This window comes from Vigna umbellata, chromosome 1, assembly GCF_029865625.1.
Source record: "Vigna umbellata cultivar VRB3 chromosome 1, Vumbellata_1.0, whole genome shotgun sequence".
Lineage (NCBI taxonomy): Eukaryota > Viridiplantae > Streptophyta > Magnoliopsida > Fabales > Fabaceae > Vigna > Vigna umbellata.
In genome coordinates this window covers 80,501,574-80,529,078 of record NC_142165.1, presented here as the reverse complement: position 1 = coordinate 80,529,078, position 27,505 = coordinate 80,501,574, and the positions used below count along the sequence as shown (strand labels likewise).

At 27.4% G+C, this 27,505-nt stretch overlaps 1 protein-coding gene across 1 annotated transcript; it reads left to right on the top strand.

Annotated features, from left to right (window-relative positions):
- The first annotated feature begins 4,886 nt into the window (after positions 1 to 4,886).
- Positions 4,887 to 8,711, top strand: LOC124821637 (PI-PLC X domain-containing protein At5g67130-like). The gene is made up of 9 exons (XM_047293554.2): positions 4,887 to 5,018; positions 5,101 to 5,166; positions 5,257 to 5,379; positions 5,471 to 5,608; positions 6,956 to 7,054; positions 7,177 to 7,480; positions 7,693 to 7,916; positions 8,149 to 8,235; positions 8,319 to 8,711. Exons 1-9 carry the CDS (start codon positions 5,013 to 5,015, stop codon positions 8,475 to 8,477), a joined length of 1,206 nt encoding a protein of 401 aa, XP_047149510.1. The 5' UTR covers positions 4,887 to 5,012; the 3' UTR covers positions 8,478 to 8,711.
- The last annotated feature ends 18,794 nt before the right edge of the window (positions 8,712 to 27,505 follow it).

Sequence of the window (27,505 nt, the reverse complement as noted above, 5' to 3'; positions counted from 1 at the left end):
AAGGAAGGTGGGGTTTCAAAGGAGTAAAGGAGAAGAAGAATCCTAGGAATTAATTCTAAGGTTCAAAAATTGTGTTTGGGGTGATGGAGGAAGCCTATAAAAGGGCAAGAAAATGAGGGTTAGAGGCATCAAAGCAAAGGTTTAGAACTTAAGAGTGAGAAAGAGATTTTATGAGGCACGAGTTGCAAGTTAGGAAGTTATTCAACTGGAATGCGAAATGTGTGAAGCTACGAAACCTAGTGGAAAGGGTAAAACAGTGAGGAAGAGCAAAGTGTCCAGGTTTGGGGGGTTATTTTATCTTGATGGGTTAATTGATTGGATAATAGTTTCACCTATGTCCTTTGTTCTAACTGTGAACGGATTGATGGTTTGTTAAATGTGTTTTTATAAAATGAAAATAGTGAGTACTTCAATAATTGTATAGGGGTTAGGGAGAAGATAAGAATGATATGATACATGTTCCTGTATTGGGTTTATACATTTAAAACTGGAATGTTTTGGTATGATTGTTTTCTAATGCGTAGTAATGGGAAAGGTTGGATATGTCTGGGTTTTGGGTGGTAACTTGAAATTGGTTTGGAACGTTAATTGGTCATGGTTGGTTGAAGATGGAGAAGAAAAGAGTATTCCCAGAAGATGAATCCATGAACGAAGAAGAGAAGGGATTCCACTTTTGACCCTACAATTTATTGTGTTTTCTTTTAATTTTAATTATAGTTAGAAACAAAATTAGAATTGGTCTTACACATGGCATACCATTAACCACTTCAGAAAAAAAAATTAACAAAGTTGGTCATGGAGGACGAAATATTACAATTTCTTTAAGGACAAAAATCAAAGTGAACCAAAGTTTGGAAGGGAGACTAAACCCAAAAACTCTTAATAGTTAAGAGACTAAAAACATATTTAACCCAAATCTTTAGTAATAACCCAATTCTTATTTGCTTCTCTTGTTTCCCATTCCCAAAATTATAAAAACCAGAAAAAATATTTAGTGTTATTAGAAGATTTCTAACAAAGAATAATAATAATAATAATAATAATAATAATAATAATAATAATAATAATAATTATTATTATTATTATTATTATTATTTTGTTATTATGTTAACGTGTCTAAATTAAATAAAGAATGAGATTAGAATGAAATAATTTTTACTATGAGATATATGATACTTTTTCATTCTTTGAATTCAGGTGTAAATATAAGCTCGAGACATTCTTGCATTACAAAGGGAAATGGAGCCTGTTATTCTCCATACATGTTAAGTTAACTTTCAACTCATGCATTTAATACAATAATACATTACTAATTTCTCCAATAAATTGTTTTTCGTGTTTCATGAGAATTCATTTTCATATATTTTCTTCTTTGTAATAAAGACTAAATTTTATGTCTTTTAAGAGCGTTTTATTATTTGTGTTCAATTAATCTATACGATTTCTAGAATTCACCATAAAAACTCAGTGATAATAATTATAATAAATAATAATAATAAAAAAAACAACAACAATAATAATAATAATAATAATAATAATAATAATAATATTATAATAAAAATAATGATAATGGTTATAATTATAATTATAATAATAATAATAATGGTTACACGAAATTTAGTTTATTGTACATGTAAATTTTAAATCATATATCTTAAATTTCATGAAATTTTGATATTATAAATCATAATTAAATATTCACTTGAAGATCATTGCAAAATACAATTGAATATATTCATGAATTAAGACATCTATATTAAAAATTATATGCACTAATAAACTATAAAAAGAATTATTAATTTTCTTAAATTGTCCAACTGGACAATTCAAGATTCAATATTATAAATTATTAGTATTATCTCCTTTTATATTTATTTTTAAATATTTCTTGTATTAAATATTAAATGGTAAACTAAGACTAACAACACAGCAAAACACACAATTAATCATACATCCAACGTACAAAAAATAAATAACCTACTACAAAATTATGGGCTCCTATTAAAAAATAAATTTTAAAAACCATATAGGAATTTAGAAGGTGAAAATCTGGCAACAATAAAGAAGGATACAATTACTCCCTTTATGTAACTACTTGGAGATAAATACAAGGATAATGATATTTTGACAATATTTTAACATCATGTCTCTAAAATTACTCCACAATCAATAATAATAATCATAAACACCAACATGGACCAATCACAAAATGACAAATAATGTTAAAATGTTATAAAAAAAATGTTGTCAAGTATCATTATCCTAAATACAAGCAACAGGTTAATCTTATGAAAAAAAAAAGAGAATCGCACTCACCAAAAGGAAGAAAATGAATAAGGAAAGGTTGTTTTTATGAATTAAGAAACTTAGTCCTACAAAAAACTATTAATATTTTAGTGGTTATTGTTTAATTTAAAATTATTAATGTTTGACAAATTTCAAGATTCAATGCTTAGCTTTTCACATTCCTTATATTTTAGACTAAATTTTTTAACATTTAAGACCAAATTCATTAATATTTTGATGAAACAAGTATAAAATAATATTTTTTTATCATGTGAAATCAATATAATTATATAACTATAAAATAATTGATAGTGAATATACATATATATATATATATATATATATATATATATATATATATATATATATATATATATATATATATATATTAGTACTCTTTATATCTAGTTATCCCTAACTAAATATGAGTTTTATTTGAAATGTCATCATTTTTGTTAAGACGGTATATTTTTAATAATGCATTAAGATTGAATATACTTTGGAACTCAACCATTCCAAGCAAAAAGTGATTAACATCCTAAAACAAATACAAGTTTGAGTAGATGACTATTAATACAAACAATATTCTTCTTCACACATAAAAGACTTAAGATTGCTTGAAAGCACCAACAATATATCTTCTTCACAAAGATTTTTTTTTATATAAAGATTAAAAGAAAAAAGTCTTTGCAAATGGTTTTAGAGTCGTTGTGAGGATTACGAGTCTTTGTCTTCTTTATTTATGGTCTATCCGTCAGACAATGTATATGATTAAGTGTTTTTTATGCAACACTAAATATACATAATTTCTTTACACAACTTTTTTTTGTACATAACATTGACTTATCAAAGTTACTTTCCACTTTCATTTAAAGTATATGATGAACAACTTGGATGCTTTTGCAAGACTCTTATTCTATCTTTTCAGAAAAGTTTTTTTTTGTATAGAAAAATTTTAAACACATTCTTAAAAAAAAGTTTGATGTAAACATAAGATTAATTTTTATAACCACTATATTGCCTTAGTTTTCTAAAAAAAATGGTTGACCTTGTAAGAAATAATTTTAAAGATCATGTGTACATTTGTCTTATAAATTAATAAATTAGCACACAAAATAAACAAAATCTCTTTTGATAAATTTTATTAGTACTTTATAACACAATGTCATTTAAATGGCTGTATGTATAATGATGATAAATATTAATAATAATCGTATCTAAAATTATTCATATTCTTAACAATATTTTTTAATAGTACTTTTTATATAGTGAGAAATGATTAATGTATTTTAAAATATGAACTTAACTTAAATGTCATAATACAAAGTAATACCTACTATATATTTTATATAACAAAAAGTAATTTTAACAAAAATCATATATAAAATTATAGAGATTCACAATTATGTAACACTTACCTAATATTACTCACAACTAGTATATATAGCATTTTCTCAAAGTATTTAATTTACACTTTGTACCTGTATTTTCTCTCTCTAATGTTTTGTTGGGTAGAAGTTATTTACTATTTGTAAGAGGGTAAGGAGATTGATTTAAGAATTTATGGGAATTGATTCGAAATGATTTGTAAGAATTATGTATATGTAGTGTTTATGCTGAAATGGGACGAGGATCTCCACCAAACGTCTTTCTGCCGAGCATTCTACCTTTCCTAACTCCAGTTAACCAAACACCGAATGAGGGTGACCTGCAGAAGATACTCCAATCCTCAAGTCAGAATTTTTCTTAGCAGGTATATTATGAGTAATCAAAAGTCAAAAAGTCCCCTTTTATCTCGAAAGTAAACCTCTGTTTGAATCTGACTAATTAATTTACCTCTTAAATGGTCATTAATCCAAATCTTAACCGCTCGACCGTAGCCGACGGTTGTCGGAATCGAGCGATTCCAAGACGTTTTCTTGAACGTCTATAGCTCATTTCTTTACAACCCTTATCGGTCGATCATAATTGGGCCTATAGTAACATGTAGTTTAATTGATTTGTGATGACTTGTATGAAAAATTTAAAAGAAAAATTGAAGTGTGAGATGAAAAAAAACATAATGAATTTAAGGAAGATTGATTAATAAATTACTATATCTGATGTTTAATTTTTTTTAACTTTATTATTTATTAAAAAAGTAATAAACAGTAATTTTAAATGATTAATATTTTTAATAAATAAATTGTTATTATTTTCTGAATTAATTGTTTTAATAAAAAATATTCTTTTAAAATTACATCGAACATTAGCTCTCACATTGCATTAAATACAACGTACCTACCCTTGTTAATTCAAGCAAATTAATCACATGTATAAATAAATTTTCTGCGCTTTCCATTAAATCAAGTTACATTCCTTGATGTTTCCTCCTGCCACCTGCAAAACAATGTTTCAAATTACATATCCTAATCCAGACAAAACATAAGTGGTACATAACTTTTACATGTATAAAATCATTTTTATTATCATTATCTTATTAATACTTGGTTTCCATTTAATCATATTATTTTCCTCTTATAAAAGTGGTGTAGGTTAGTTAGAATATCAGTAGTTACACCATAACAGATAAATATGTTGTGAAAAGGTTCACGTTCAGCTCACACGTCTTGCTCACATATTACACTCTTTGGAATTCAAATTTCGCATTCAATCTCTCTAACTGAAGATAAAGGCGACAGTATCTCATCTTTCCTCTCACCCTATCAGCACAACAAATAATCATCATGCAGGTATCTTTCTTCCTTCTTCCTCATCCTCTGTTCTTCCTCTGTTACAAAACACAGACTTCACTTTCCTCTTTCTTTCTCGCAGAATCCAACACTTGCGACAACCCTTTTCGCCATTTTGCTCCTTGTCCACTCCTCACTCGCTCTCAAGGTATAAACCAACAACTTCAATGCTTCTCGATAACCTTTTTGCCTCTAATTTCGATAAACTCGTCTCCCAACTCCACACTCTTCACAACAGGAAGGACAAACATGCGTAGCAGACAGGAACTGCGACTCGGGTTTGCACTGCGAAACGTGCGTGGCCAATGGGAACGTGCGACCAAGATGCACTCGCATTCAACCCATCAACCCCACTTCAAAGGTCTCACCTTTTTTATTGCGGTTGGGCTTTTTGAGTTTTGTTGTGTTGTGGCTTGAAAGTGCTGGTGATGAAGTTTTCAGTTTTTGAACAGGTAAAAGGGTTGCCGTTCAATCGGTATTCATGGCTGACGACGCATAATTCATTTGCGATTTTGGGTCAGAAACCAATGGCGGGTTCTGTTATTCTTGCTCCCACCAATCAACAAGACTCCATCACTAGCCAACTTAATGTGGGTTCTATTCTCTTTCATCGTTTTTCTTTTTCTTTAATTATAAAACTTTATATTAACTTGCTTACATCTTTATTTTTTCCATCCACTGGCAACTTAATATAACTTATACAACCAATTGAAAACCATTTATTTAATTATTTATCAAAATAATGTTATTAATTCACTTAAATGATAAAGCTGTCATGAAAAAGATTATATATAGAAAATAGGTTGTAAACACTTGTAATTATAATAAATTGTACATGATCTGAAATAAGATAAATTTATTAACAACTTATATTGAAAATGATTTTTATTAATTGGTGGATTAAAATGTCAAACTTTGTTTTCTTTAGAGAACAATGCCAAAAACATTTAATAAGCGTGTCTAGGTTTTGTACTTTATTTTTATTGCTCTTATATAATGGTGGTATTTGGATACTTGAAAAATTTTGAATTCCCGAGAAGTTTAAGTAAAGAAAAGAAAAGATTTCTGAAACTTTAAGCAGTTGTTGGAGATCATTTTGTCGTGTCTCTAATTGTGTCCATTCTACATTCCGGGAGAGTAACGTTTCTGCCTTCTGCTCATTGCAAAGAACATAAGGTCCCCACTATGTTTCTTTTCAATTCTTTAAAACTGAAAAGTTAGAAAGTGGTTGGCTATACGGTTGCTTGCTGCAGGATAAATCCCTATTGAAAACAGGCCAAGATTTTGTATTTTAAATAAATTGAACTACTAGAATTTGTTTACACGGTTGAATAGTTCAAGTGGTTCCTAGTTTAATTTCTTTAATGAGATGCTTGCATTGTTCAAGCCCACCAGTGATGAGGATGGCTTTATCTGTTTTCCTAGGTACAAAGAATGTCTTACATGAGGGAATTATATATTAATCTGACTAAACAATCAGGATTGTTTTTCCTGTGGTTGAATATTACAATCTGTTTCTAGTTTAACTGGATTAGTTAGTGCCTTTGTGTGAAACGCTGCTTATTTTTTAATAATTTTATAACGACACGTTTTGAGTTGGTAGAACAGAGATGAAGGAACGGCTCAAAGTTCAAACCTTTTTCCAAGTGAAACAGTAAACTCATCTTGTTTGTATTCTCACAGGAAAATAACTTCATTGAATAGCTTGACTTGACAACATTTGGTAACTTGGTGGGAATTACTCACCAATTTTTATAGAGATCAAGAACTGCTCATTCTTAAAGTACTCCCACAATCTAAGATACATAGTACAAATTGGATGAAAGAGAAGTTATCCCTTTTAATTTACATTTCACATTTCACGTAAAAGGAATCTAAAATGATTTCACTTCTAGAATTTTGGCACCTTATTCTTGTATTTCACTTTTGTTTTGAAGAATGGAGTACGAGGGTTGATGCTTGACATGTATGACTTCCAGAATGATGTTTGGCTGTGTCACTCTTTTGGTGGTCAGTGCTACAACTACACAGCTTTTGTAAGTAAGAAATAGCTTGGTTGTTGGTGATACGAATTAATGATAATGCAATTAAAAAGTTGTATTTTTCTGTGACCATGAAATCTGGTTATCAATAGTTGTCTGAAATATGAACAATACAGCAACCTGCCATTAATGTTCTGAAAGAGATTCTAGTATTTCTAGAGGCAAACCCATCAGAGATTGTTACCATTTTCATTGAGGATTACGTTACATCACCAAAAGGCCTAACAAAGGTGTTTGATGCTGCTGGACTGAGAAAATACTGGTTTCCAGTGTCTAGAATGCCCAAAAATGGTGGAAACTGGCCAACAATTGATGATATGATCAAGAAGAATCAGCGTTTAGTTGTCTTCACTTCAAAAGCATCCAAGGAATCTTCTGAAGGGATAGCCTATGAATGGCGATATTTAGTAGAAAACCAGTGTAAGTACAAGTTCCTATAATTTATGTTTACTGTGTGTGAGGAAATAAAATTATGGATAGAGAAATGTCAGACACACCCTCTAAGGCATTATTTTAAATATAACTTTATTATTGATTAAACTTCACGAAAAATCGTAAATTTGTTTGAATCATACTAAATTATAACCAATCTTAAGCATACTAAAAATGGCGAATACTGATGGGGTTCACAGATGGAAATGGCGGAATGAAGGTTGGTTCATGTCCGAATCGTGCAGAGTCATCATCTATGAATACAACTTCAAGATCATTAGTTCTGGTGAACTTCTTTCGAGATCTTCCTGATGTAACCAAGTCTTGCAAAGACAATTCAAGTCCTTTGCTTGATATGGTCAATACATGCTATGGAGCAGCTGGCAAACGTTGGCCTAATTTCATTGCTGCTGACTTCTACAAGGTATTACAATATTGGCCATGATTGGTATTCTCAACTTATAGAACGAGCAACTATTTGTACCAGTTTTTTCCTTAATAAAGAGCAAAAAAAAAATGGAATGGGATTTTTTTTGGTAAGATAAAAATAGCTTATACAGAGTTAAAACTAAAATTTTATGACAGTTTTGACAAACTGATTTGTACATAGGTTATTAATTTTAGCATAGTAACTTTTTCTTACATTGATGTTTCAGAGAAGTGATGGAGCAGGAGCCTTGGAAGCACTAGATGTTGCTAATGGTCATCTAGTGTGCGGATGTGAAAACATTGCCACCTGCAAGGTTTGCAGCAATCAACATGTGACAAAATTTTCCTCTCCCTCTCTAGAGGTTGTTGATAGAGTAATGAATTTGGATTTTTGCAGGCTAACATGACATTTGGAGCATGTGAGGTACCTGAGGCTGAAGCAACTCCTCCTGCTGCAGCAGGTGACACTAGCTTTGGTGTTGGAAATTGCAAGCAAGTTGATTTGTTGTGGTGTTTTGCCACCACTGTTTTTGGGGCCATGCTTGTGGCATTGTGAATAGACATTTCCCTTGAATATAAGTAGGAGAAAGTGTGTGAAGAAACCATTTTTGGTGCAGTGCAATGGTGTTATTTACAGTTATTTGAATTTTGAGAGCAACTTTGGAAATTGCAGTTGTAATTTTATAGTCACTCCCTAATTAATATTTGTTAGTCATCAGTTGTGTTGAAGAAGAACCCTTTTTTATGTACCACAGACCTTTTCTTTTATATATATTTATATATACTTTGCACCTTAGATAATGTGATCAGGTGAGACTGAACTTAAACGTCCTTTAAAAGTACAAGGATTTTATTTAGTCGCTTAAATTAAAAAAATTGTTTTAGTCTATAAAAAATATTAAAATATTAAATGTAAAATATTAAATGTAAAATATTAAAAACAGATATAAAAAATTTATTTCAATCTTTTGAATTTGCTGTTTAGTAATTAAAATTGTATTTTAAATTTTTTTGGGAGGCTACTTTTAAAGGTATAAAGGACCAAAATCAAAATAGTCTTGAATTTTAAAGACTAAATAAGACAACTGTAAAATATCAAATATATACTATACTTGTTAAATCAAGATTGCCCTCTACAGATATTTCTTAAATGATAATTTAGTGGTAAGGACAAATAAAATATGATATAAAAAAAAAAACTATAAATACCTTTCTATTATTGTTCATTTATTTATTTTTTAAATAAGGAATGTAAAACAAAGAGTAGCTAAAATAAAAATCAATAAGAGAGTGAATTGATTGAAAAATGATCTTTAAACAATTTCAAGGAAAATTCATCTTAAATTGTTGACTATATAAGAAATTTAGTGTAATAGTATAAATGAACAACGAGAATAACAGATTTAATATAATAAGGCACAAACTTTTCTACGTATTAGATTATGTTTGAATCTAAATCCAGACAAATCGAGTTGAATTTTTATATTAAAAATCTTAAATTATCTAATTAAAATAAACATATGTAATTAGAATAATAAATACAAATTACTCCTTAAAATATTCTTAATAAGATTTAGAAAAATAATGAAAGCACTCAATTACCAATCATACATACCAAAAATATCAATACAAATTAAAAAAACATATCATCTAAAATATGACAAATTTATAATGAAAAACTTATAGCATTTAATATTGTTTCTGATGTATAGAATCGAGATAATTCACTTAGAGTAGTCTGGCACATTTCCCATCTTTTTTTTCTTGTAATTTGGATACTCTAACCGATAGAATACACATATTAAAAATATTCCTACACTTAAAGCAATTTAGTATTTATTTGATTTAATAATTAATGTTATAATAAATGCATTGTAAAAGACTTAACAATCATATATTTAACTTATATTTATAGATTTTTTCATGAACTTTTAATTAGTATCGATCTAATCACACTCGAATTTGATTAAATCTTGTTATTAACATTGATTAATTTTCTCTCAAAGAATCAATTTAGGATAATTCGATTGATCTATACTAGACTATATATATATATATAACAATGATCACTTTTGTAAAATTAAATCTATAAGAGTCATATAATATATTTTTTCATAAAATAACAACAATCTATTTTTTAGACGTATGGAACGATTATAATGAATGAGAGAGCTCTTACTTTTTAAAAGAGTTTTATGATTGCTGATTAATATAATCAATTATAATTACATTATAATTAAACATAATCAATTCCCATAAAATGTTTTGGAGAGGACGATCACTTATTCACTATTATAATATTAGAAAACAAACAATTATAGATTTAGCTAAAATAGTTAATTATTGACTAATCATAATTAATTATATGTAAAAATGAACGTTTAAATTTAGTTGACATGAATTATTCATTGTTCATAATTAATTATTTGTAATATACGTTTTGATATAATTGTCATAATAAATTATTTCACTTTTCTTAATTAATTATTTCATAACTAGATAAAATTTAGGTTTAGTCTAATTTGACACAATAGATTAAAAAGTTAACTTAATCAATTATTATGTTCACAACGATAAAATGAGTTTTTAAATACAAAAATGTTCAAATTTTTCTTAAAGATTGATTCATTCCTTACATTTTGATCATACTAAGTTAGTAAGCAATGTAGTGAAAACTATAGAGAGAAGAGGTACACACCATCATCAAATCAACACATCATATTTGTTATACTTTACTAAGAAGAGTGATATTAGATATTTTTATATTAATATTAATAAATTTCTGTATATTTTATTTATTTGGAGTTATATATTTGTTATTTTATTTAAATTCTTTTATGTTATTTAATTTATTTTAAATAATACAATGGTCCTTTTCTTCTTAACTTTATTATTATCTTTATATTATTATTATTATTATTATTATTATTATTATTATTTAAATATCAGACACTGTGAAACAACCGGTAGCAACAACCGAAATTGTTGCTACAGTGAAAATGTTTGGCTATAACTAGAGTATTCCTCCGTGTTGAGCGACACTTGAGTCTCATAATGGAGCGTGAGTTTGCTATCCTTGAGTGTCCTTCGAGAGTGTCCTAATTTTGTGAGGAACCTCTCTCTAAGTGAGAATTTTGTAACATGATACAACTATAAGACTCAATAATAGTTGTATCATGTTACAAAATTAGCAAGTGTACCAAATCATGAATTAATAAAGATGATAAGTCTAGATATAATTTCCCATATACTTATGTTGTTTAGAAAAATAATGTTTATTCACTACAATGTTTAATGACTTTTGCATGAGTTAAACGGTCTACAATAGTTGTTAGACGCTATTATATTGGTTCGTTTCAACCTGAGCAACGTCCACTTCTTCCTTAAGACCTCTTAAAGGATTCCACTAATCTTTAACAAAGATTACACAAGTTTCACCATTTCTGGTTTAAAACGAATATCAACCACTACTGGTCTCAACACTAGTTTCACCATTAATCTTTTAAGTTTTTCTCTCTCTCTCTTTCTTTCTTTTTACTCAACAGGATCTGACTCTAGATAGTTTTAAGAGAACTCTTGATCTTCCATGATGATGATTTTTCTTTTCATTCCATAAGAATCAATCCTCATCTTCAGTTTTTTCTTTTTCTTCAAGGATATTCTATTTATACACCTTTTGACAATGTAACCGGTGGACGATGCTTGTCCTTAAGATTTGGTGATAATATATCTGTTAGATGAAGCTTGTCCTCGAGTTCATAGCTTTGTCATAGATGGCAGTCATAGCTTGATGTCTATTTGTCAGAGCAAACTTACTTTTTTAGTACTTCATCAAAAGTAGATTGTACTATCTCTTTGGCGTGACTTTTGATGAGATGATCGTTCCATAAGTGTCTTCTTGTCTTTAACATTTATTTCTGACTTGTACTTGATAGAGCAGGTTGACACTTGTAATAGGCAATCTGCAGAAGGTAGAGTATATATGCATGCAGCAAATATGTTCTTTCTTTTATTACTTTTGCTAGTTTTGAACATTGAACATTTAATGACATTTAACGCTTTTCGCATTCTCTACCGTTCAGGTAGGATTTGATTGTTTGAGCTTTCTAGTGAAGATACCAAATGTTTTATGAGAGCTTCATTGTTGGATGAAAACACGTTTGACACATGGTATCATTTAGCCTATGGGAGACTTCTCCTAACGACACTTTGTTTAGTAGATACTCGTTGAGTTCAAGAGCATTTTTAGTAAGACATCTTTTATCATGTGTTTTTGGAACAAGATTTGTCCTTTTTAGTGCATTTACCCAAAATATCATCTTATGATAAGATTTCGTCTACCTTATTTAACTAGGCATGCCACGAGTGCATTTAGCAAGACTCACATTAAATAGCTAAACCGTTTAATGGTGCGTCTTTTATAAAGACCTTTCTCTTAGCGGTTCTCTTATACCTTATTTTCTTATTTGTATTGTATAGAATAATACGTAGTCAGTTATCTTTTGTTAGTGTTGTTCATTAGTCCATAAGATGTGTGTAGTCGTTAAATGATCGTGGCCCATCCCTTAGCAACCTTTCTTTCTACCTACACTTATGTTTAGTTACGTGACTCTTTTCATAGGTGAATTCTTACATTTTGCATATAAGATTCTTTAGATTTTTTATGTTGTTACGCTTAGTGTTTTGTCGACTCGTTAATAGAAACACCATTTAGAAAACAAAAAATATTTAATATATAAAACGTTTAATATATGATCTTTAAACTATATAAAACGTTAAATTTTTTAAAAGGACTTTGGGCTAACCCAATTTTAATTTTATTATTTAAACTATATAATAATAATACTATTAACAATAATAATAATAATAAGTATTATTATTATTAGTTAGTCACGCACATACAACTCGATTCAAAGATATATAAAAAAGATAGTTTCAATGCTAACATGGAAAAGTGTTTTAAACCATATTAATTGAAGATGATTATTTATAGTTTTAATGAATTTTGAAAAATATGAATGTAACTAATGAAATTTATAAAAAAATATAAAATTTATAAAAAAATATAAAATTTATAAATTAATATTATAAAATTACAAAGTTTTTACGGAATTCACACCAGATGGACCATCCCAATTCTCTCCACTTCTCCCTACTTCCATAGATTCACAATTTTTTTTGTCTTTATCAAGAGAACATGCCTCACACCAACCACTTTCAATTCACCCTGTTTTGTCTAAAAGGGCTTTTGGTTGACCCAATTTTGCTTTCTACACTTTCTTCTGTTCTTGGCACTCCCATATTTGTTTCATTTTTAGTTCATGTTTCTCACCTGTTCTTAATATCTCTTTTGGTCTCTCGAAAAGGAGAAATGTTCAAAGTGATTATACGTTTATTAAAAAATTAGAAATGGTTCCAACTTGTGTAAAAATGGGTTAAGTTAATCCTTTTTGCTTATAACGTCAAAAATGTAACGGTGTAGGTGCCCCCTAGGCAAAACATAATGATCTGTCCAATTCTTGTCATTGTGTGACACTGTGAGGTTAAATGACGTGTAAAATTAAAATTGCGACAAAATAAATGGATTATGTGGCAATGTTTTAACATATGTTAAAAAAAGAGGAGTTAGGGTTGGGGTTCGTGCAACTTGGTTCCTGAGGTGATGAAAGTAGTTGTCATGAGATAGGAATGGCTTCTTGCATGAACCAAATTTGGGGTTCTTTAATTAATTATAAAATTAAAATGAAACACCTCACTATGTTGTTCCATCATTTAATTTAAAATTGTAATTTTAAATTTCATATCATAGTATGTCTAAGTTCTTTTCAAAATACTTATTTAAAAGTATTATTATGAATTCAAATTGTATAATTTATTTTTAAATTTGAAATCATTTTAAATTACAGATTTCAAATATATTTGAATAATAAATTTCAACACTTATAAATAAACTAGCTAAAGCACCTTACCTTAAGCGTCTCAAACTCTGAAAACAATCAAACTCTGAAAACAAACCAAATAAAGGATGGAAAACTAGACATTAACTAAGAAGTAAAATAAACAAAAAATGTTATTTACACCTTTAACTTTTAAAAACATTCTAAAAAATTTGAAAATTTTAGTACATTTGAGAAAGCTTCTTTTGAAAGTCAATTTTAAGAAGAAAAAGAATACCCATATATTATATTGAGAAAGCTTCTTAGATTATACAATTGATAATCTAAGTTGGAAACACATAACTTCTATCTGAATGAAACAAAATAAGATAGAAGTTCATGTTTCTCACCTGTTCTTAATATCTCTTTTGGTCTCTCGAAAAGGAGAAATGTTCAAAGTGATTATACGTTTATTAAAAAATTAGAAATGGTTCCAACTTGTGTAAAAATGGGTTAAGTTAATCCTTTTTGCTTATAACGTCAAAAATGTAACGGTGTAGGTGCTCCCTAGGCAAAACATAATGATCTGTCCAATTCTTGTCATTGTCTGACACTGTGAGGTTAAATGACGTGTAAAATTAAAATTGCGACAAAATAAATGGATTATGTGGCAATGTTTTAACATATGTTAAAAAAAGAGGAGTTAGGGTTGGGGTTCGTGCAACTTGGTTCCTGAGGTGATGAAAGTAGTTGTCATGAGATAGGAATGGCTTCTTGCATGAACCAAATTTGGGGTTCTTTAATTAATTATAAAATTAAAATGAAACACCTCACTATGTTGTTCCATCATTTAATTTAAAATTGTAATTTTAAATTTCATATCATAGTATGTCTAAGTTCTTTTCAAAATACTTATTTAAAAGTATTATTATGAATTCAAATTGTATAATTTATTTTTAAATTTGAAATCATTTTAAATTACAGATTTCAAATATATTTGAATAATAAATTTCAACACTTATAAATAAACTAGCTAAAGCACCTTACCTTAAGCGTCTCAAACTCTGAAAACAATCAAACTCTGAAAACAAACCAAATAAAGGATGGAAAACTAGACATTAACTAAGAAGTAAAATAAACAAAAAATGTTATTTACACCTTTAACTTTTAAAAACATTCTAAAAAATTTGAAAATTTTAGTACATTTGAGAAAGCTTCTTTTGAAAGTCAATTTTAAGAAGAAAAAGAATACCCATATATTATATTGAGAAAGCTTCTTAGATTATACAATTGATAATCTAAGTTGGAAACACATAACTTCTATCTGAATGAAACAAAATAAGATAGACACAAAATTATATGAACATATATATGAAAACTAAGAGGATGATGTTATTAATGATAAACTCTAAAATTTTGTAAAATTGGGAAATGTAAATTTTGTCTCACAAAATTGTAATAAAGTGAAAAAAAAAACATAAAAATACACCAAAAACAACAAGTTTGAGCCTTACAAAAAATTACGAAAATCTTAATAAAATGAAATGGTTCAAAGAAAAACCTTAGAGTAGTTTTCTAACTTTAAATAATAGGTCGAAACATTATACTCTTTTCCAGAAAAAAAAAACAAGACTATTTTTTGAATCTTTTATCTAAAGTCTACTATACATTATTGTTAAAACTATAATTAAAAAATATAAACGTACATTAATTTATAAATATATTTTGAAACCGTTAAAAAGAAAATATTTATGAATATAATATAAATACATAATTACATTAATGATAAAATTAAAACTTTCTATAAATAAATTATACGGCTATTAATTCCATGAAAACATACATATATCTATATCTATATAAGGCAATGAGTAGTGTTTGAAACTATAATTAAGAGAAAGAAGATGAAGGTGTGTTTGGTATTGCTGATTCTAATAGTTGTTTCCATTGAGATTGGTATGTGATATAAGGTTTGAAAGTTGATTTTTGGTTTAAAATAAGTTTGTAAAGTTAAGAGTCATGGTTTAACATTGAAATATATTATGTATGTTTTGTGAAACAGAAAGCCAAGGGCCATTGAAAATGATAGAAGGAAAAGTGTGTGAAGTGATGCTATCTGACGATTGTGAAATTGATAATTGCTTCGTTGATTGCCCCAAGAAATATGGAGCAGGTGCAAGTGCTCATTGTAGCCTTAAAGGGGAATGCTTATGCGATTATCCATGTTGAGATATTTTTACAACCTTTTCTTTCATTTAATATATAATTCCACACTTATAATGTCATATTCAAACTAAATAAAATTATTCTCTTATCATTATATTTATTTATGTTCTTCTTCTCAATCCTTCTCCACAGTCTAATTATTCTTTACTTCAAACAATAACTTTGAAGTTTAGTTAGTATATATGTCAATGTATGATGTTTATTTTTCTCTTATCTATATTAACTATAGAAAAAAAAATTAAACAACTTCAGACTTAATAAATTTTTGTTAGATAATGTAAAAACCGAATTTTTGTAATTTTTTTCTTTCCTAAATTTATGTATTTCCTTTTTTAAAAAAATCAATTTTTCACTTATTTTTCTAAAATTTATGTCTTTTATACTTTTTGAGTTCAATTGCAATTGAAATATCAATTTTTTCTTTTTTTTGTTTTTTACTTTTTATTAAAAAATGTATAACAAACATGTAGCCCTTTCACAAATCAAAATACCATACACAAGAAATTTATCCAATAATTTTTCATACTTCTCACGTATACCAATATTATTATTATTATTATTATTATATTATTATTATTATTATTATTATTATTTAAATATCAGACACTGTGAAACAACCGGTAGCAACAACCGAAATTGTTGCTATAGTGAAAATGTTTGGCTATAACTAGAGTATTCCTCCGCGTTGAGCGACACTTGAGTCTCATAATGGAGCGTGAGTTTGCTATCCTTGAGTGTCCTTCGAGAGTGTCCTAATTTTGTGAGGAACCTCTCTCTCTAAGTATGCCTTTTGTTTTCGCATTCTTGTAAGTGTTTCATCCTCTCAATCTTTCGTTTTGTTCCTTCTTTCCTTTAAGCTTTCTTTTAATCCATGTTCTTTTACATTTACGTTCGTTCGTTGTCTTGTTATACTTTTTTATTTGTTTTGTTATTTCACCACTCTTCACTTTTTTTTTATACTAATAAACTAATAATGGGGTATATAAGCTGGAAAACTGTTGTTAACCTCCCTTCGTGAACAATGCTACGTACCCTAAATCTGGTAAGATCCTTTGTGAAGACCGGGATACATCTGGTCTGGACTTCAAACTAGACTATGGACAAAATTGAGTTAAAAGAAAACTAATTGTATCAACCCTCTTTGACACAAACATAATATTTCTGCACTTTTGTTTCTTAGAAAAATGAACAAAAATTTTAAAAATTTGGAAGTTCAAGACAAGTTGGGATATAAACAATGGTCCTTTTCTTCTTAACTTTATTTTTACTATTTTTATAATTTAAATAATTTTATATTCATATTAATATTATTATTATTATTATTATTATTATTGTTATTGTTGTTATTATTGTTACTCATTATTTTTCTTCTAGTAATATATTGGTTCTTTTTGTCCTTTTAAGTTTTTATTATTTAATTTTACTTTTAATGATATATTGATCCTTTTACTATTTATATTCTTATTATTTAACTATATTCTGTCTACTATACTTTTTCAGTTCTTTAGTTTATTTATATTTTTTATTTAATTTATTTTTAATTATATACTAGTCCATTTCTCTTTATGTTTCTTTAATTAAATTATATTTAAAGCCTTTGTTTGAATTATTCTTTTATGTTTTAATTTTAAATATTATGCTTATAATTCAAGAAATTTATATAAAAAAAGCATAAAAATAAATAAATTTTAATTAAACAAACATTGATGAAAAGAAGTTATCTATATACTTTATTATTATCTTTATATTTTTCAATTATTCTTTCATATTTGTTTATATTATTATCTTTATATTTTTCAATTATTTGTTCATATTTGTTTATATTGTGTTTATAAATTATTGACTAAAATAATGTATGATGTATCCTAATAATAAAGTTTTAGTAATGCTTGAAACTATATTAAAATGTCTTAAGTAGGTTAGTTGAACTTAGGAAGAGTCCTTTGATTTGCTTGTGTTAATACATGAGTTTCTACATTTGAAAAGTAAGAGTCCTTTAGTTTGCTTGTGTTAACACATGACTTTCTACATTTGAAAAGTCATAATTTAGTATAGTGCATTATTAAAGGTAAGGATCATGATAAGGTTTAAGACAACAATTATTGTGCAGGGAATATCTATATAATTTAGAGTAGTATCCTAAATTAGGATATTCATAGACTAAATTTATGACTATTTAATACCTGCTCAACATGGTCAAAGTTATGTAATGAGTATATATGTTTTTATGGACTCTAAGAAGGTTAATATTCTTGAGAAAAAAAATTATTATAATTATAACACTAATTTTAGTGAAAAATATTCAACTACATAATATTTTTTTAATAACTTTTAATGTTTACAATGGATCATTGGATATAAGACATGAATCCATATGTTTGATAAAAAAATATATTGAGTCTTATAGTTGTATCATGTTACAAAATTAGCAAGTGTACCAAATCATGAATTAATAAAGATGATAAGTCTAGATATAATTTCCCATATACTTATGTTGTTTAGAAAAATAATGTTTATTCACTACAATGTTTAATGACTTTTGCATGAGTTAAACGGTCTACAATAGTTGTTAGACGCTATTATATTGGTTCGTTTCAACCTGAGCAACGTCCACTTCTTCCTTAAGACCTCTTAAAGGATTCCACTAATCTTTAACAAAGATTACACAAGTTTCACCATTTCTGGTTTAAAACGAATATCAACCACTACTGGTCTCAACACTAGTTTCACCATTAATCTTTTAAGTTTTTCTCTCTCTCTCTTTCTTTCTTTTTACTCAACAGGATCTGACTCTAGATAGTTTTAAGAGAACTCTTGATCTTCCATGATGATGATTTTTCTTTTCATTCCATAAGAATCAATCCTCATCTTCAGTTTTTTCTTTTTCTTCAAGGATATTCTATTTATACACCTTTTGACAATGTAACCGGTGGACGATGCTTGTCCTTAAGATTTGGTGATAATATATCTGTTAGATGAAGCTTGTCCTCGAGTTCATAGCTTTGTCATAGATGGCAGTCATAGCTTGATGTCTATTTGTCAGAGCAAACTTACTTTTTTAGTACTTCATCAAAAGTAGATTGTACTATCTCTTTGGCGTGACTTTTGATGAGATGATCGTTCCATAAGTGTCTTCTTGTCTTTAACATTTATTTCTGACTTGTACTTGATAGAGCAGGTTGACACTTGTAATAGGCAATCTGCAGAAGGTAGAGTATATATGCATGCAGCAAATATGTTCTTTCTTTTATTACTTTTGCTAGTTTTGAACATTGAACATTTAATGACATTTAACGCTTTTCGCATTCTCTACCGTTCAGGTAGGATTTGATTGTTTGAGCTTTCTAGTGAAGATACCAAATGTTTTATGAGAGCTTCATTGTTGGATGAAAACACGTTTGACACATGGTATCATTTAGCCTATGGGAGACTTCTCCTAACGACACTTTGTTTAGTAGATACTCGTTGAGTTCAAGAGCATTTTTAGTAAGACATCTTTTATCATGTGTTTTTGGAACAAGATTTGTCCTTTTTAGTGCATTTACCCAAAATATCATCTTATGATAAGATTTCGTCTACCTTATTTAACTAGGCATGCCACGAGTGCATTTAGCAAGACTCACATTAAATAGCTAAACCGTTTAATGGTGCGTCTTTTATAAAGACCTTTCTCTTAGCGGTTCTCTTATACCTTATTTTCTTATTTGTATTGTATAGAATAATACGTAGTCAGTTATCTTTTGTTAGTGTTGTTCATTAGTCCATAAGATGTGTGTAGTCGTTAAATGATCGTGGCCCATCCCTTAGCAACCTTTCTTTCTACCTACACTTATGTTTAGTTACGTGACTCTTTTCATAGGTGAATTCTTACATTTTGCATATAAGATTCTTTAGATTTTTTATGTTGTTACGCTTAGTGTTTTGTCGACTCGTTAATAGAAACACCATTTAGAAAACAAAAAATATTTAATATATAAAACGTTTAATATATGATCTTTAAACTATATAAAACGTTAAATTTTTTAAAAGGACTTTGGGCTAACCCAATTTTAATTTTATTATTTAAACTATATAATAATAATACTATTAACAATAATAATAATAATAAGTATTATTATTATTAGTTAGTCACGCACATACAACTCGATTCAAAGATATATAAAAAAGATAGTTTCAATGCTAACATGGAAAAGTGTTTTAAACCATATTAATTGAAGATGATTATTTATAGTTTTAATGAATTTTGAAAAATATGAATGTAACTAATGAAATTTATAAAAAAATATAAAATTTATAAAAAAATATAAAATTTATAAATTAATATTATAAAATTACAAAGTTTTTACGGAATTCACACCAGATGGACCATCCCAATTCTCTCCACTTCTCCCTACTTCCATAGATTCACAATTTTTTTTGTCTTTATCAAGAGAACATGCCTCACACCAACCACTTTCAATTCACCCTGTTTTGTCTAAAAGGGCTTTTGGTTGACCCAATTTTGCTTTCTACACTTTCTTCTGTTCTTGGCACTCCCATATTTGTTTCATTTTTAGTTCATGTTTCTCACCTGTTCTTAATATCTCTTTTGGTCTCTCGAAAAGGAGAAATGTTCAAAGTGATTATACGTTTATTAAAAAATTAGAAATGGTTCCAACTTGTGTAAAAATGGGTTAAGTTAATCCTTTTTGCTTATAACGTCAAAAATGTAACGGTGTAGGTGCCCCCTAGGCAAAACATAATGATCTGTCCAATTCTTGTCATTGTGTGACACTGTGAGGTTAAATGACGTGTAAAATTAAAATTGCGACAAAATAAATGGATTATGTGGCAATGTTTTAACATATGTTAAAAAAAGAGGAGTTAGGGTTGGGGTTCGTGCAACTTGGTTCCTGAGGTGATGAAAGTAGTTGTCATGAGATAGGAATGGCTTCTTGCATGAACCAAATTTGGGGTTCTTTAATTAATTATAAAATTAAAATGAAACACCTCACTATGTTGTTCCATCATTTAATTTAAAATTGTAATTTTAAATTTCATATCATAGTATGTCTAAGTTCTTTTCAAAATACTTATTTAAAAGTATTATTATGAATTCAAATTGTATAATTTATTTTTAAATTTGAAATCATTTTAAATTACAGATTTCAAATATATTTGAATAATAAATTTCAACACTTATAAATAAACTAGCTAAAGCACCTTACCTTAAGCGTCTCAAACTCTGAAAACAATCAAACTCTGAAAACAAACCAAATAAAGGATGGAAAACTAGACATTAACTAAGAAGTAAAATAAACAAAAAATGTTATTTACACCTTTAACTTTTAAAAACATTCTAAAAAATTTGAAAATTTTAGTACATTTGAGAAAGCTTCTTTTGAAAGTCAATTTTAAGAAGAAAAAGAATACCCATATATTATATTGAGAAAGCTTCTTAGATTATACAATTGATAATCTAAGTTGGAAACACATAACTTCTATCTGAATGAAACAAAATAAGATAGAAGTTCATGTTTCTCACCTGTTCTTAATATCTCTTTTGGTCTCTCGAAAAGGAGAAATGTTCAAAGTGATTATACGTTTATTAAAAAATTAGAAATGGTTCCAACTTGTGTAAAAATGGGTTAAGTTAATCCTTTTTGCTTATAACGTCAAAAATGTAACGGTGTAGGTGCCCCCTAGGCAAAACATAATGATCTGTCCAATTCTTGTCATTGTGTGACACTGTGAGGTTAAATGACGTGTAAAATTAAAATTGCGACAAAATAAATGGATTATGTGGCAATGTTTTAACATATGTTAAAAAAAGAGGAGTTAGGGTTGGGGTTCGTGCAACTTGGTTCCTGAGGTGATGAAAGTAGTTGTCATGAGATAGGAATGGCTTCTTGCATGAACCAAATTTGGGGTTCTTTAATTAATTATAAAATTAAAATGAAACACCTCACTATGTTGTTCCATCATTTAATTTAAAATTGTAATTTTAAATTTCATATCATAGTATGTCTAAGTTCTTTTCAAAATACTTATTTAAAAGTATTATTATGAATTCAAATTGTATAATTTATTTTTAAATTTGAAATCATTTTAAATTACAGATTTCAAATATATTTGAATAATAAATTTCAACACTTATAAATAAACTAGCTAAAGCACCTTACCTTAAGCGTCTCAAACTCTGAAAACAATCAAACTCTGAAAACAAACCAAATAAAGGATGGAAAACTAGACATTAACTAAGAAGTAAAATAAACAAAAAATGTTATTTACACCTTTAACTTTTAAAAACATTCTAAAAAATTTGAAAATTTTAGTACATTTGAGAAAGCTTCTTTTGAAAGTCAATTTTAAGAAGAAAAAGAATACCCATATATTATATTGAGAAAGCTTCTTAGATTATACAATTGATAATCTAAGTTGGAAACACATAACTTCTATCTGAATGAAACAAAATAAGATAGACACAAAATTATATGAACATATATATGAAAACTAAGAGGATGATGTTATTAATGATAAACTCTAAAATTTTGTAAAATTGGGAAATGTAAATTTTGTCTCACAAAATTGTAATAAAGTGAAAAAAAAAAACATAAAAATACACCAAAAACAACAAGTTTGAGCCTTACAAAAAATTACGAAAATCTTAATAAAATGAAATGGTTCAAAGAAAAACCTTAGAGTAGTTTTCTAACTTTAAATAATAGGTCGAAACATTATACTCTTTTCCAGAAAAAAAAACAAGACTATTTTTTGAATCTTTTATCTAAAGTCTACTATACATTATTGTTAAAACTATAATTAAAAAATATAAACGTACATTAATTTATAAATATATTTTGAAACCGTTAAAAAGAAAATATTTATGAATATAATATAAATACATAATTACATTAATGATAAAATTAAAACTTTCTATAAATAAATTATACGGCTATTAATTCCATGAAAACATACATATATCTATATCTATATAAGGCAATGAGTAGTGTTTGAAACTATAATTAAGAGAAAGAAGATGAAGGTGTGTTTGGTATTGCTGATTCTAATAGTTGTTTCCATTGAGATTGGTATGTGATATAAGGTTTGAAAGTTGATTTTTGGTTTAAAATAAGTTTGTAAAGTTAAGAGTCATGGTTTAACATTGAAATATATTATGTATGTTTTGTGAAACAGAAAGCCAAGGGCCATTGAAAATGATAGAAGGAAAAGTGTGTGAAGTGATGCTATCTGACGATTGTGAAATTGATAATTGCTTCGTTGATTGCCCCAAGAAATATGGAGCAGGTGCAAGTGCTCATTGTAGCCTTAAAGGGGAATGCTTATGCGATTATCCATGTTGAGATATTTTTACAACCTTTTCTTTCATTTAATATATAATTCCACACTTATAATGTCATATTCAAACTAAATAAAATTATTCTCTTATCATTATATTTATTTATGTTCTTCTTCTCAATCCTTCTCCACAGTCTAATTATTCTTTACTTCAACAATAACTTTGAAGTTTAGTTAGTATATATGTCAATGTATGATGTTTATTTTTCTCTTATCTATATTAACTATAGAAAAAAAAATTAAACAACTTCAGACTTAATAAATTTTTGTTAGATAATGTAAAAACCAAATTTTTGTAATTTTTTTCTTTCCTAAATTTATGTATTTCCTTTTTTAAAAAAATCAATTTTTCACTTATTTTTCTAAAATTTATGTCTTTTATACTTTTTGAGTTCAATTGCAATTGAAATATCAATTTTTTCTTTTTTTTTTTTTACTTTTTATTAAAAAATGTATAACAAACATGTAGCCCTTTCACAAATCAAAATACCATACACAAGAAATTTATCCAATAATTTTTCATACTTCTCACGTATACCAATATTATTATTATTATTATTATTATTATTATTATTATTATTTAAATATCAGACACTGTGAAACAACCGGTAGCAACAACCGAAATTGTTGCTATAGTGAAAATGTTTGGCTATAACTAGAGTATTCCTCCGCGTTGAGCGACACTTGAGTCTCATAATGGAGCGTGAGTTTGCTATCCTTGAGTGTCCTTCGAGAGTGTCCTAATTTTGTGAGGAACCTCTCTCTCTAAGTATGCCTTTTGTTTTCGCATTCTTGTAAGTGTTTCATCCTCTCAATCTTTCGTTTTGTTCCTTCTTTCCTTTAAGCTTTCTTTTAATCCATGTTCTTTTACATTTACGTTCGTTCGTTGTTCTTGTTATACTTTTTTATTTGTTTTGTTATTTCACCACTCTTCACTTTTTTTTTATACTAATAAACTAATAATGGGGTATATAAGCTGGAAAACTGTTGTTAACCTCCCTTCGTGAACAATGCTACGTACCCTAAATCTGGTAAGATCCTTTGTGAAGACCGGGATACATCTGGTCTGGACTTCAAACTAGACTATGGACAAAATTGAGTTAAAAGAAAACTAATTGTATCAACCCTCTTTGACACAAACATAATATTTCTGCACTTTTGTTTCTTAGAAAAATGAACAAAAATTTTAAAAATTTGGAAGTTCAAGACAAGTTGGGATATAAACAATGGTCCTTTTCTTCTTAACTTTATTTTTACTATTTTTATAATTTAAATAATTTTATATTCATATTAATATTATTATTATTATTATTATTATTGTTATTGTTGTTATTATTGTTACTCATTATTTTTCTTCTAGTAATATATTGGTTCTTTTTGTCCTTTTAAGTTTTTATTATTTAATTTTACTTTTAATGATATATTGATCCTTTTACTATTTATATTCTTATTATTTAACTATATTCTGTCTACTATACTTTTTCAGTTCTTTAGTTTATTTATATTTTTTATTTAATTTATTTTTAATTATATACTAGTCCATTTCTCTTTATGTTTCTTTAATTAAATTATATTTAAAGCCTTTGTTTGAATTATTCTTTTATGTTTTAATTTTAAATATTATGCTTATAATTCAAGAAATTTATATAAAAAAAGCATAAAAATAAATAAATTTTAATTAAACAAACATTGATGAAAAGAAGTTATCTATATACTTTATTATTATCTTTATATTTTTCAATTATTCTTTCATATTTGTTTATATTATTATCTTTATATTTTTCAATTATTTGTTCATATTTGTTTATATTGTGTTTATAAATTATTGACTAAAATAATGTATGATGTATCCTAATAATAAAGTTTTAGTAATGCTTGAAACTATATTAAAATGTCTTAAGTAGGTTAGTTGAACTTAGGAAGAGTCCTTTGATTTGCTTGTGTTAATACATGAGTTTCTACATTTGAAAAGTAAGAGTCCTTTAGTTTGCTTGTGTTAACACATGACTTTCTACATTTGAAAAGTCATAATTTAGTATAGTGCATTATTAAAGGTAAGGATCATGATAAGGTTTAAGACAACAATTATTGTGCAGGGAATATCTATATAATTTAGAGTAGTATCCTAAATTAGGATATTCATAGACTAAATTTATGACTATTTAATACCTGCTCAACATGGTCAAAGTTATGTAATGAGTATATATGTTTTTATGGACTCTAAGAAGGTTAATATTCTTGAGAAAAAAAATTATTATAATTATAACACTAATTTTAGTGAAAAATATTCAACTACATAATATTTTTTTAATAACTTTTAATGTTTACAATGGATCATTGGATATAAGACATGAATCCATATGTTTGATAAAAAAATATATTGAGTCTTATAGTTGTATCATGTTACAAAATTAGCAAGTGTACCAAATCATGAATTAATAAAGATGATAAGTCTAGATATAATTTCCCATATACTTATGTTGTTTAGAAAAATAATGTTTATTCACTACAATGTTTAATGACTTTTGCATGAGTTAAACGGTCTACAATAGTTGTTAGACGCTATTATATTGGTTCGTTTCAACCTGAGCAACGTCCACTTCTTCCTTAAGACCTCTTAAAGGATTCCACTAATCTTTAACAAAGATTACACAAGTTTCACCATTTCTGGTTTAAAACGAATATCAACCACTACTGGTCTCAACACTAGTTTCACCATTAATCTTTTAAGTTTTTCTCTCTCTCTCTTTCTTTCTTTTTACTCAACAGGATCTGACTCTAGATAGTTTTAAGAGAACTCTTGATCTTCCATGATGATGATTTTTCTTTTCATTCCATAAGAATCAATCCTCATCTTCAGTTTTTTCTTTTTCTTCAAGGATATTCTATTTATACACCTTTTGACAATGTAACCGGTGGACGATGCTTGTCCTTAAGATTTGGTTTAAAATAAGTTTGTAAAGTTAAGAGTCATGGTTTAACATTGAAATATATTATGTATGTTTTGTGAAACAGAAAGCCAAGGGCCATTGAAAATGATAGAAGGAAAAGTGTGTGAAGTGATGCTATCTGACGATTGTGAAATTGATAATTGCTTCGTTGATTGCCCCAAGAAATATGGAGCAGGTGCAAGTGCTCATTGTAGCCTTAAAGGGGAATGCTTATGCGATTATCCATGTTGAGATATTTTTACAACCTTTTCTTTCATTTAATATATAATTCCACACTTATAATGTCATATTCAAACTAAATAAAATTATTCTCTTATCATTATATTTATTTATGTTCTTCTTCTCAATCCTTCTCCACAGTCTAATTATTCTTTACTTCAAACAATAACTTTGAAGTTTAGTTAGTATATATGTCAATGTATGATGTTTATTTTTCTCTTATCTATATTAACTATAGAAAAAAAAATTAAACAACTTCAGACTTAATAAATTTTTGTTAGATAATGTAAAAACCGAATTTTTGTAATTTTTTTCTTTCCTAAATTTATGTATTTCCTTTTTTAAAAAAATCAATTTTTCACTTATTTTTCTAAAATTTATGTCTTTTATACTTTTTGAGTTCAATTGCAATTGAAATATCAATTTTTTCTTTTTTTTGTTTTTTAATTTTTATTAAAAAATGTATAACAAACATGTAGCCCTTTCACAAATCAAAATACCATACACAAGAAATTTATCCAATAATTTTTCATACTTCTCACGTATACCAATATTATTATTATTATTATTATTATTATTATTATTATTATTATTATTTAAATATCAGACACTGTGAAACAACCGGTAGCAACAACCGAAATTGTTGCTACAGTGAAAATGTTTGGCTATAACTAGAGTATTCCTCCGCGTTGAGCGACACTTGAGTCTCATAATGGAGCGTGAGTTTGCTATCCTTGAGTGTCCTTCGAGAGTGTCCTAATTTTGTGAGGAACCTCTCTCTCTAAGTATGCCTTTTGTTTTCGCATTCTTGTAAGTGTTTCATCCTCTCAATCTTTCGTTTTGTTCCTTCTTTCCTTTAAGCTTTCTTTTAATCCATGTTCTTTTACATTTACGTTCGTTCGTTGTTCTTGTTATAATTTTTTATTTGTTTTGTTATTTCACCACTCTTCACTTTTTTTTATACTAATAAACTA

Excerpts from the sequence above, each read along its gene's own strand:
- LOC124821637 (XM_047293554.2), top strand. Across the intron at positions 5,380-5,470 it reads CCATCAACCCCACTTCAAAG|GTAAAAGGGTTGCCGTTCAA; the intron begins GTCTCACCTTTT and ends GTTTTTGAACAG. Across the intron at positions 5,609-6,955 it reads CCATCACTAGCCAACTTAAT|AATGGAGTACGAGGGTTGAT; the intron begins GTGGGTTCTATT and ends TTTGTTTTGAAG.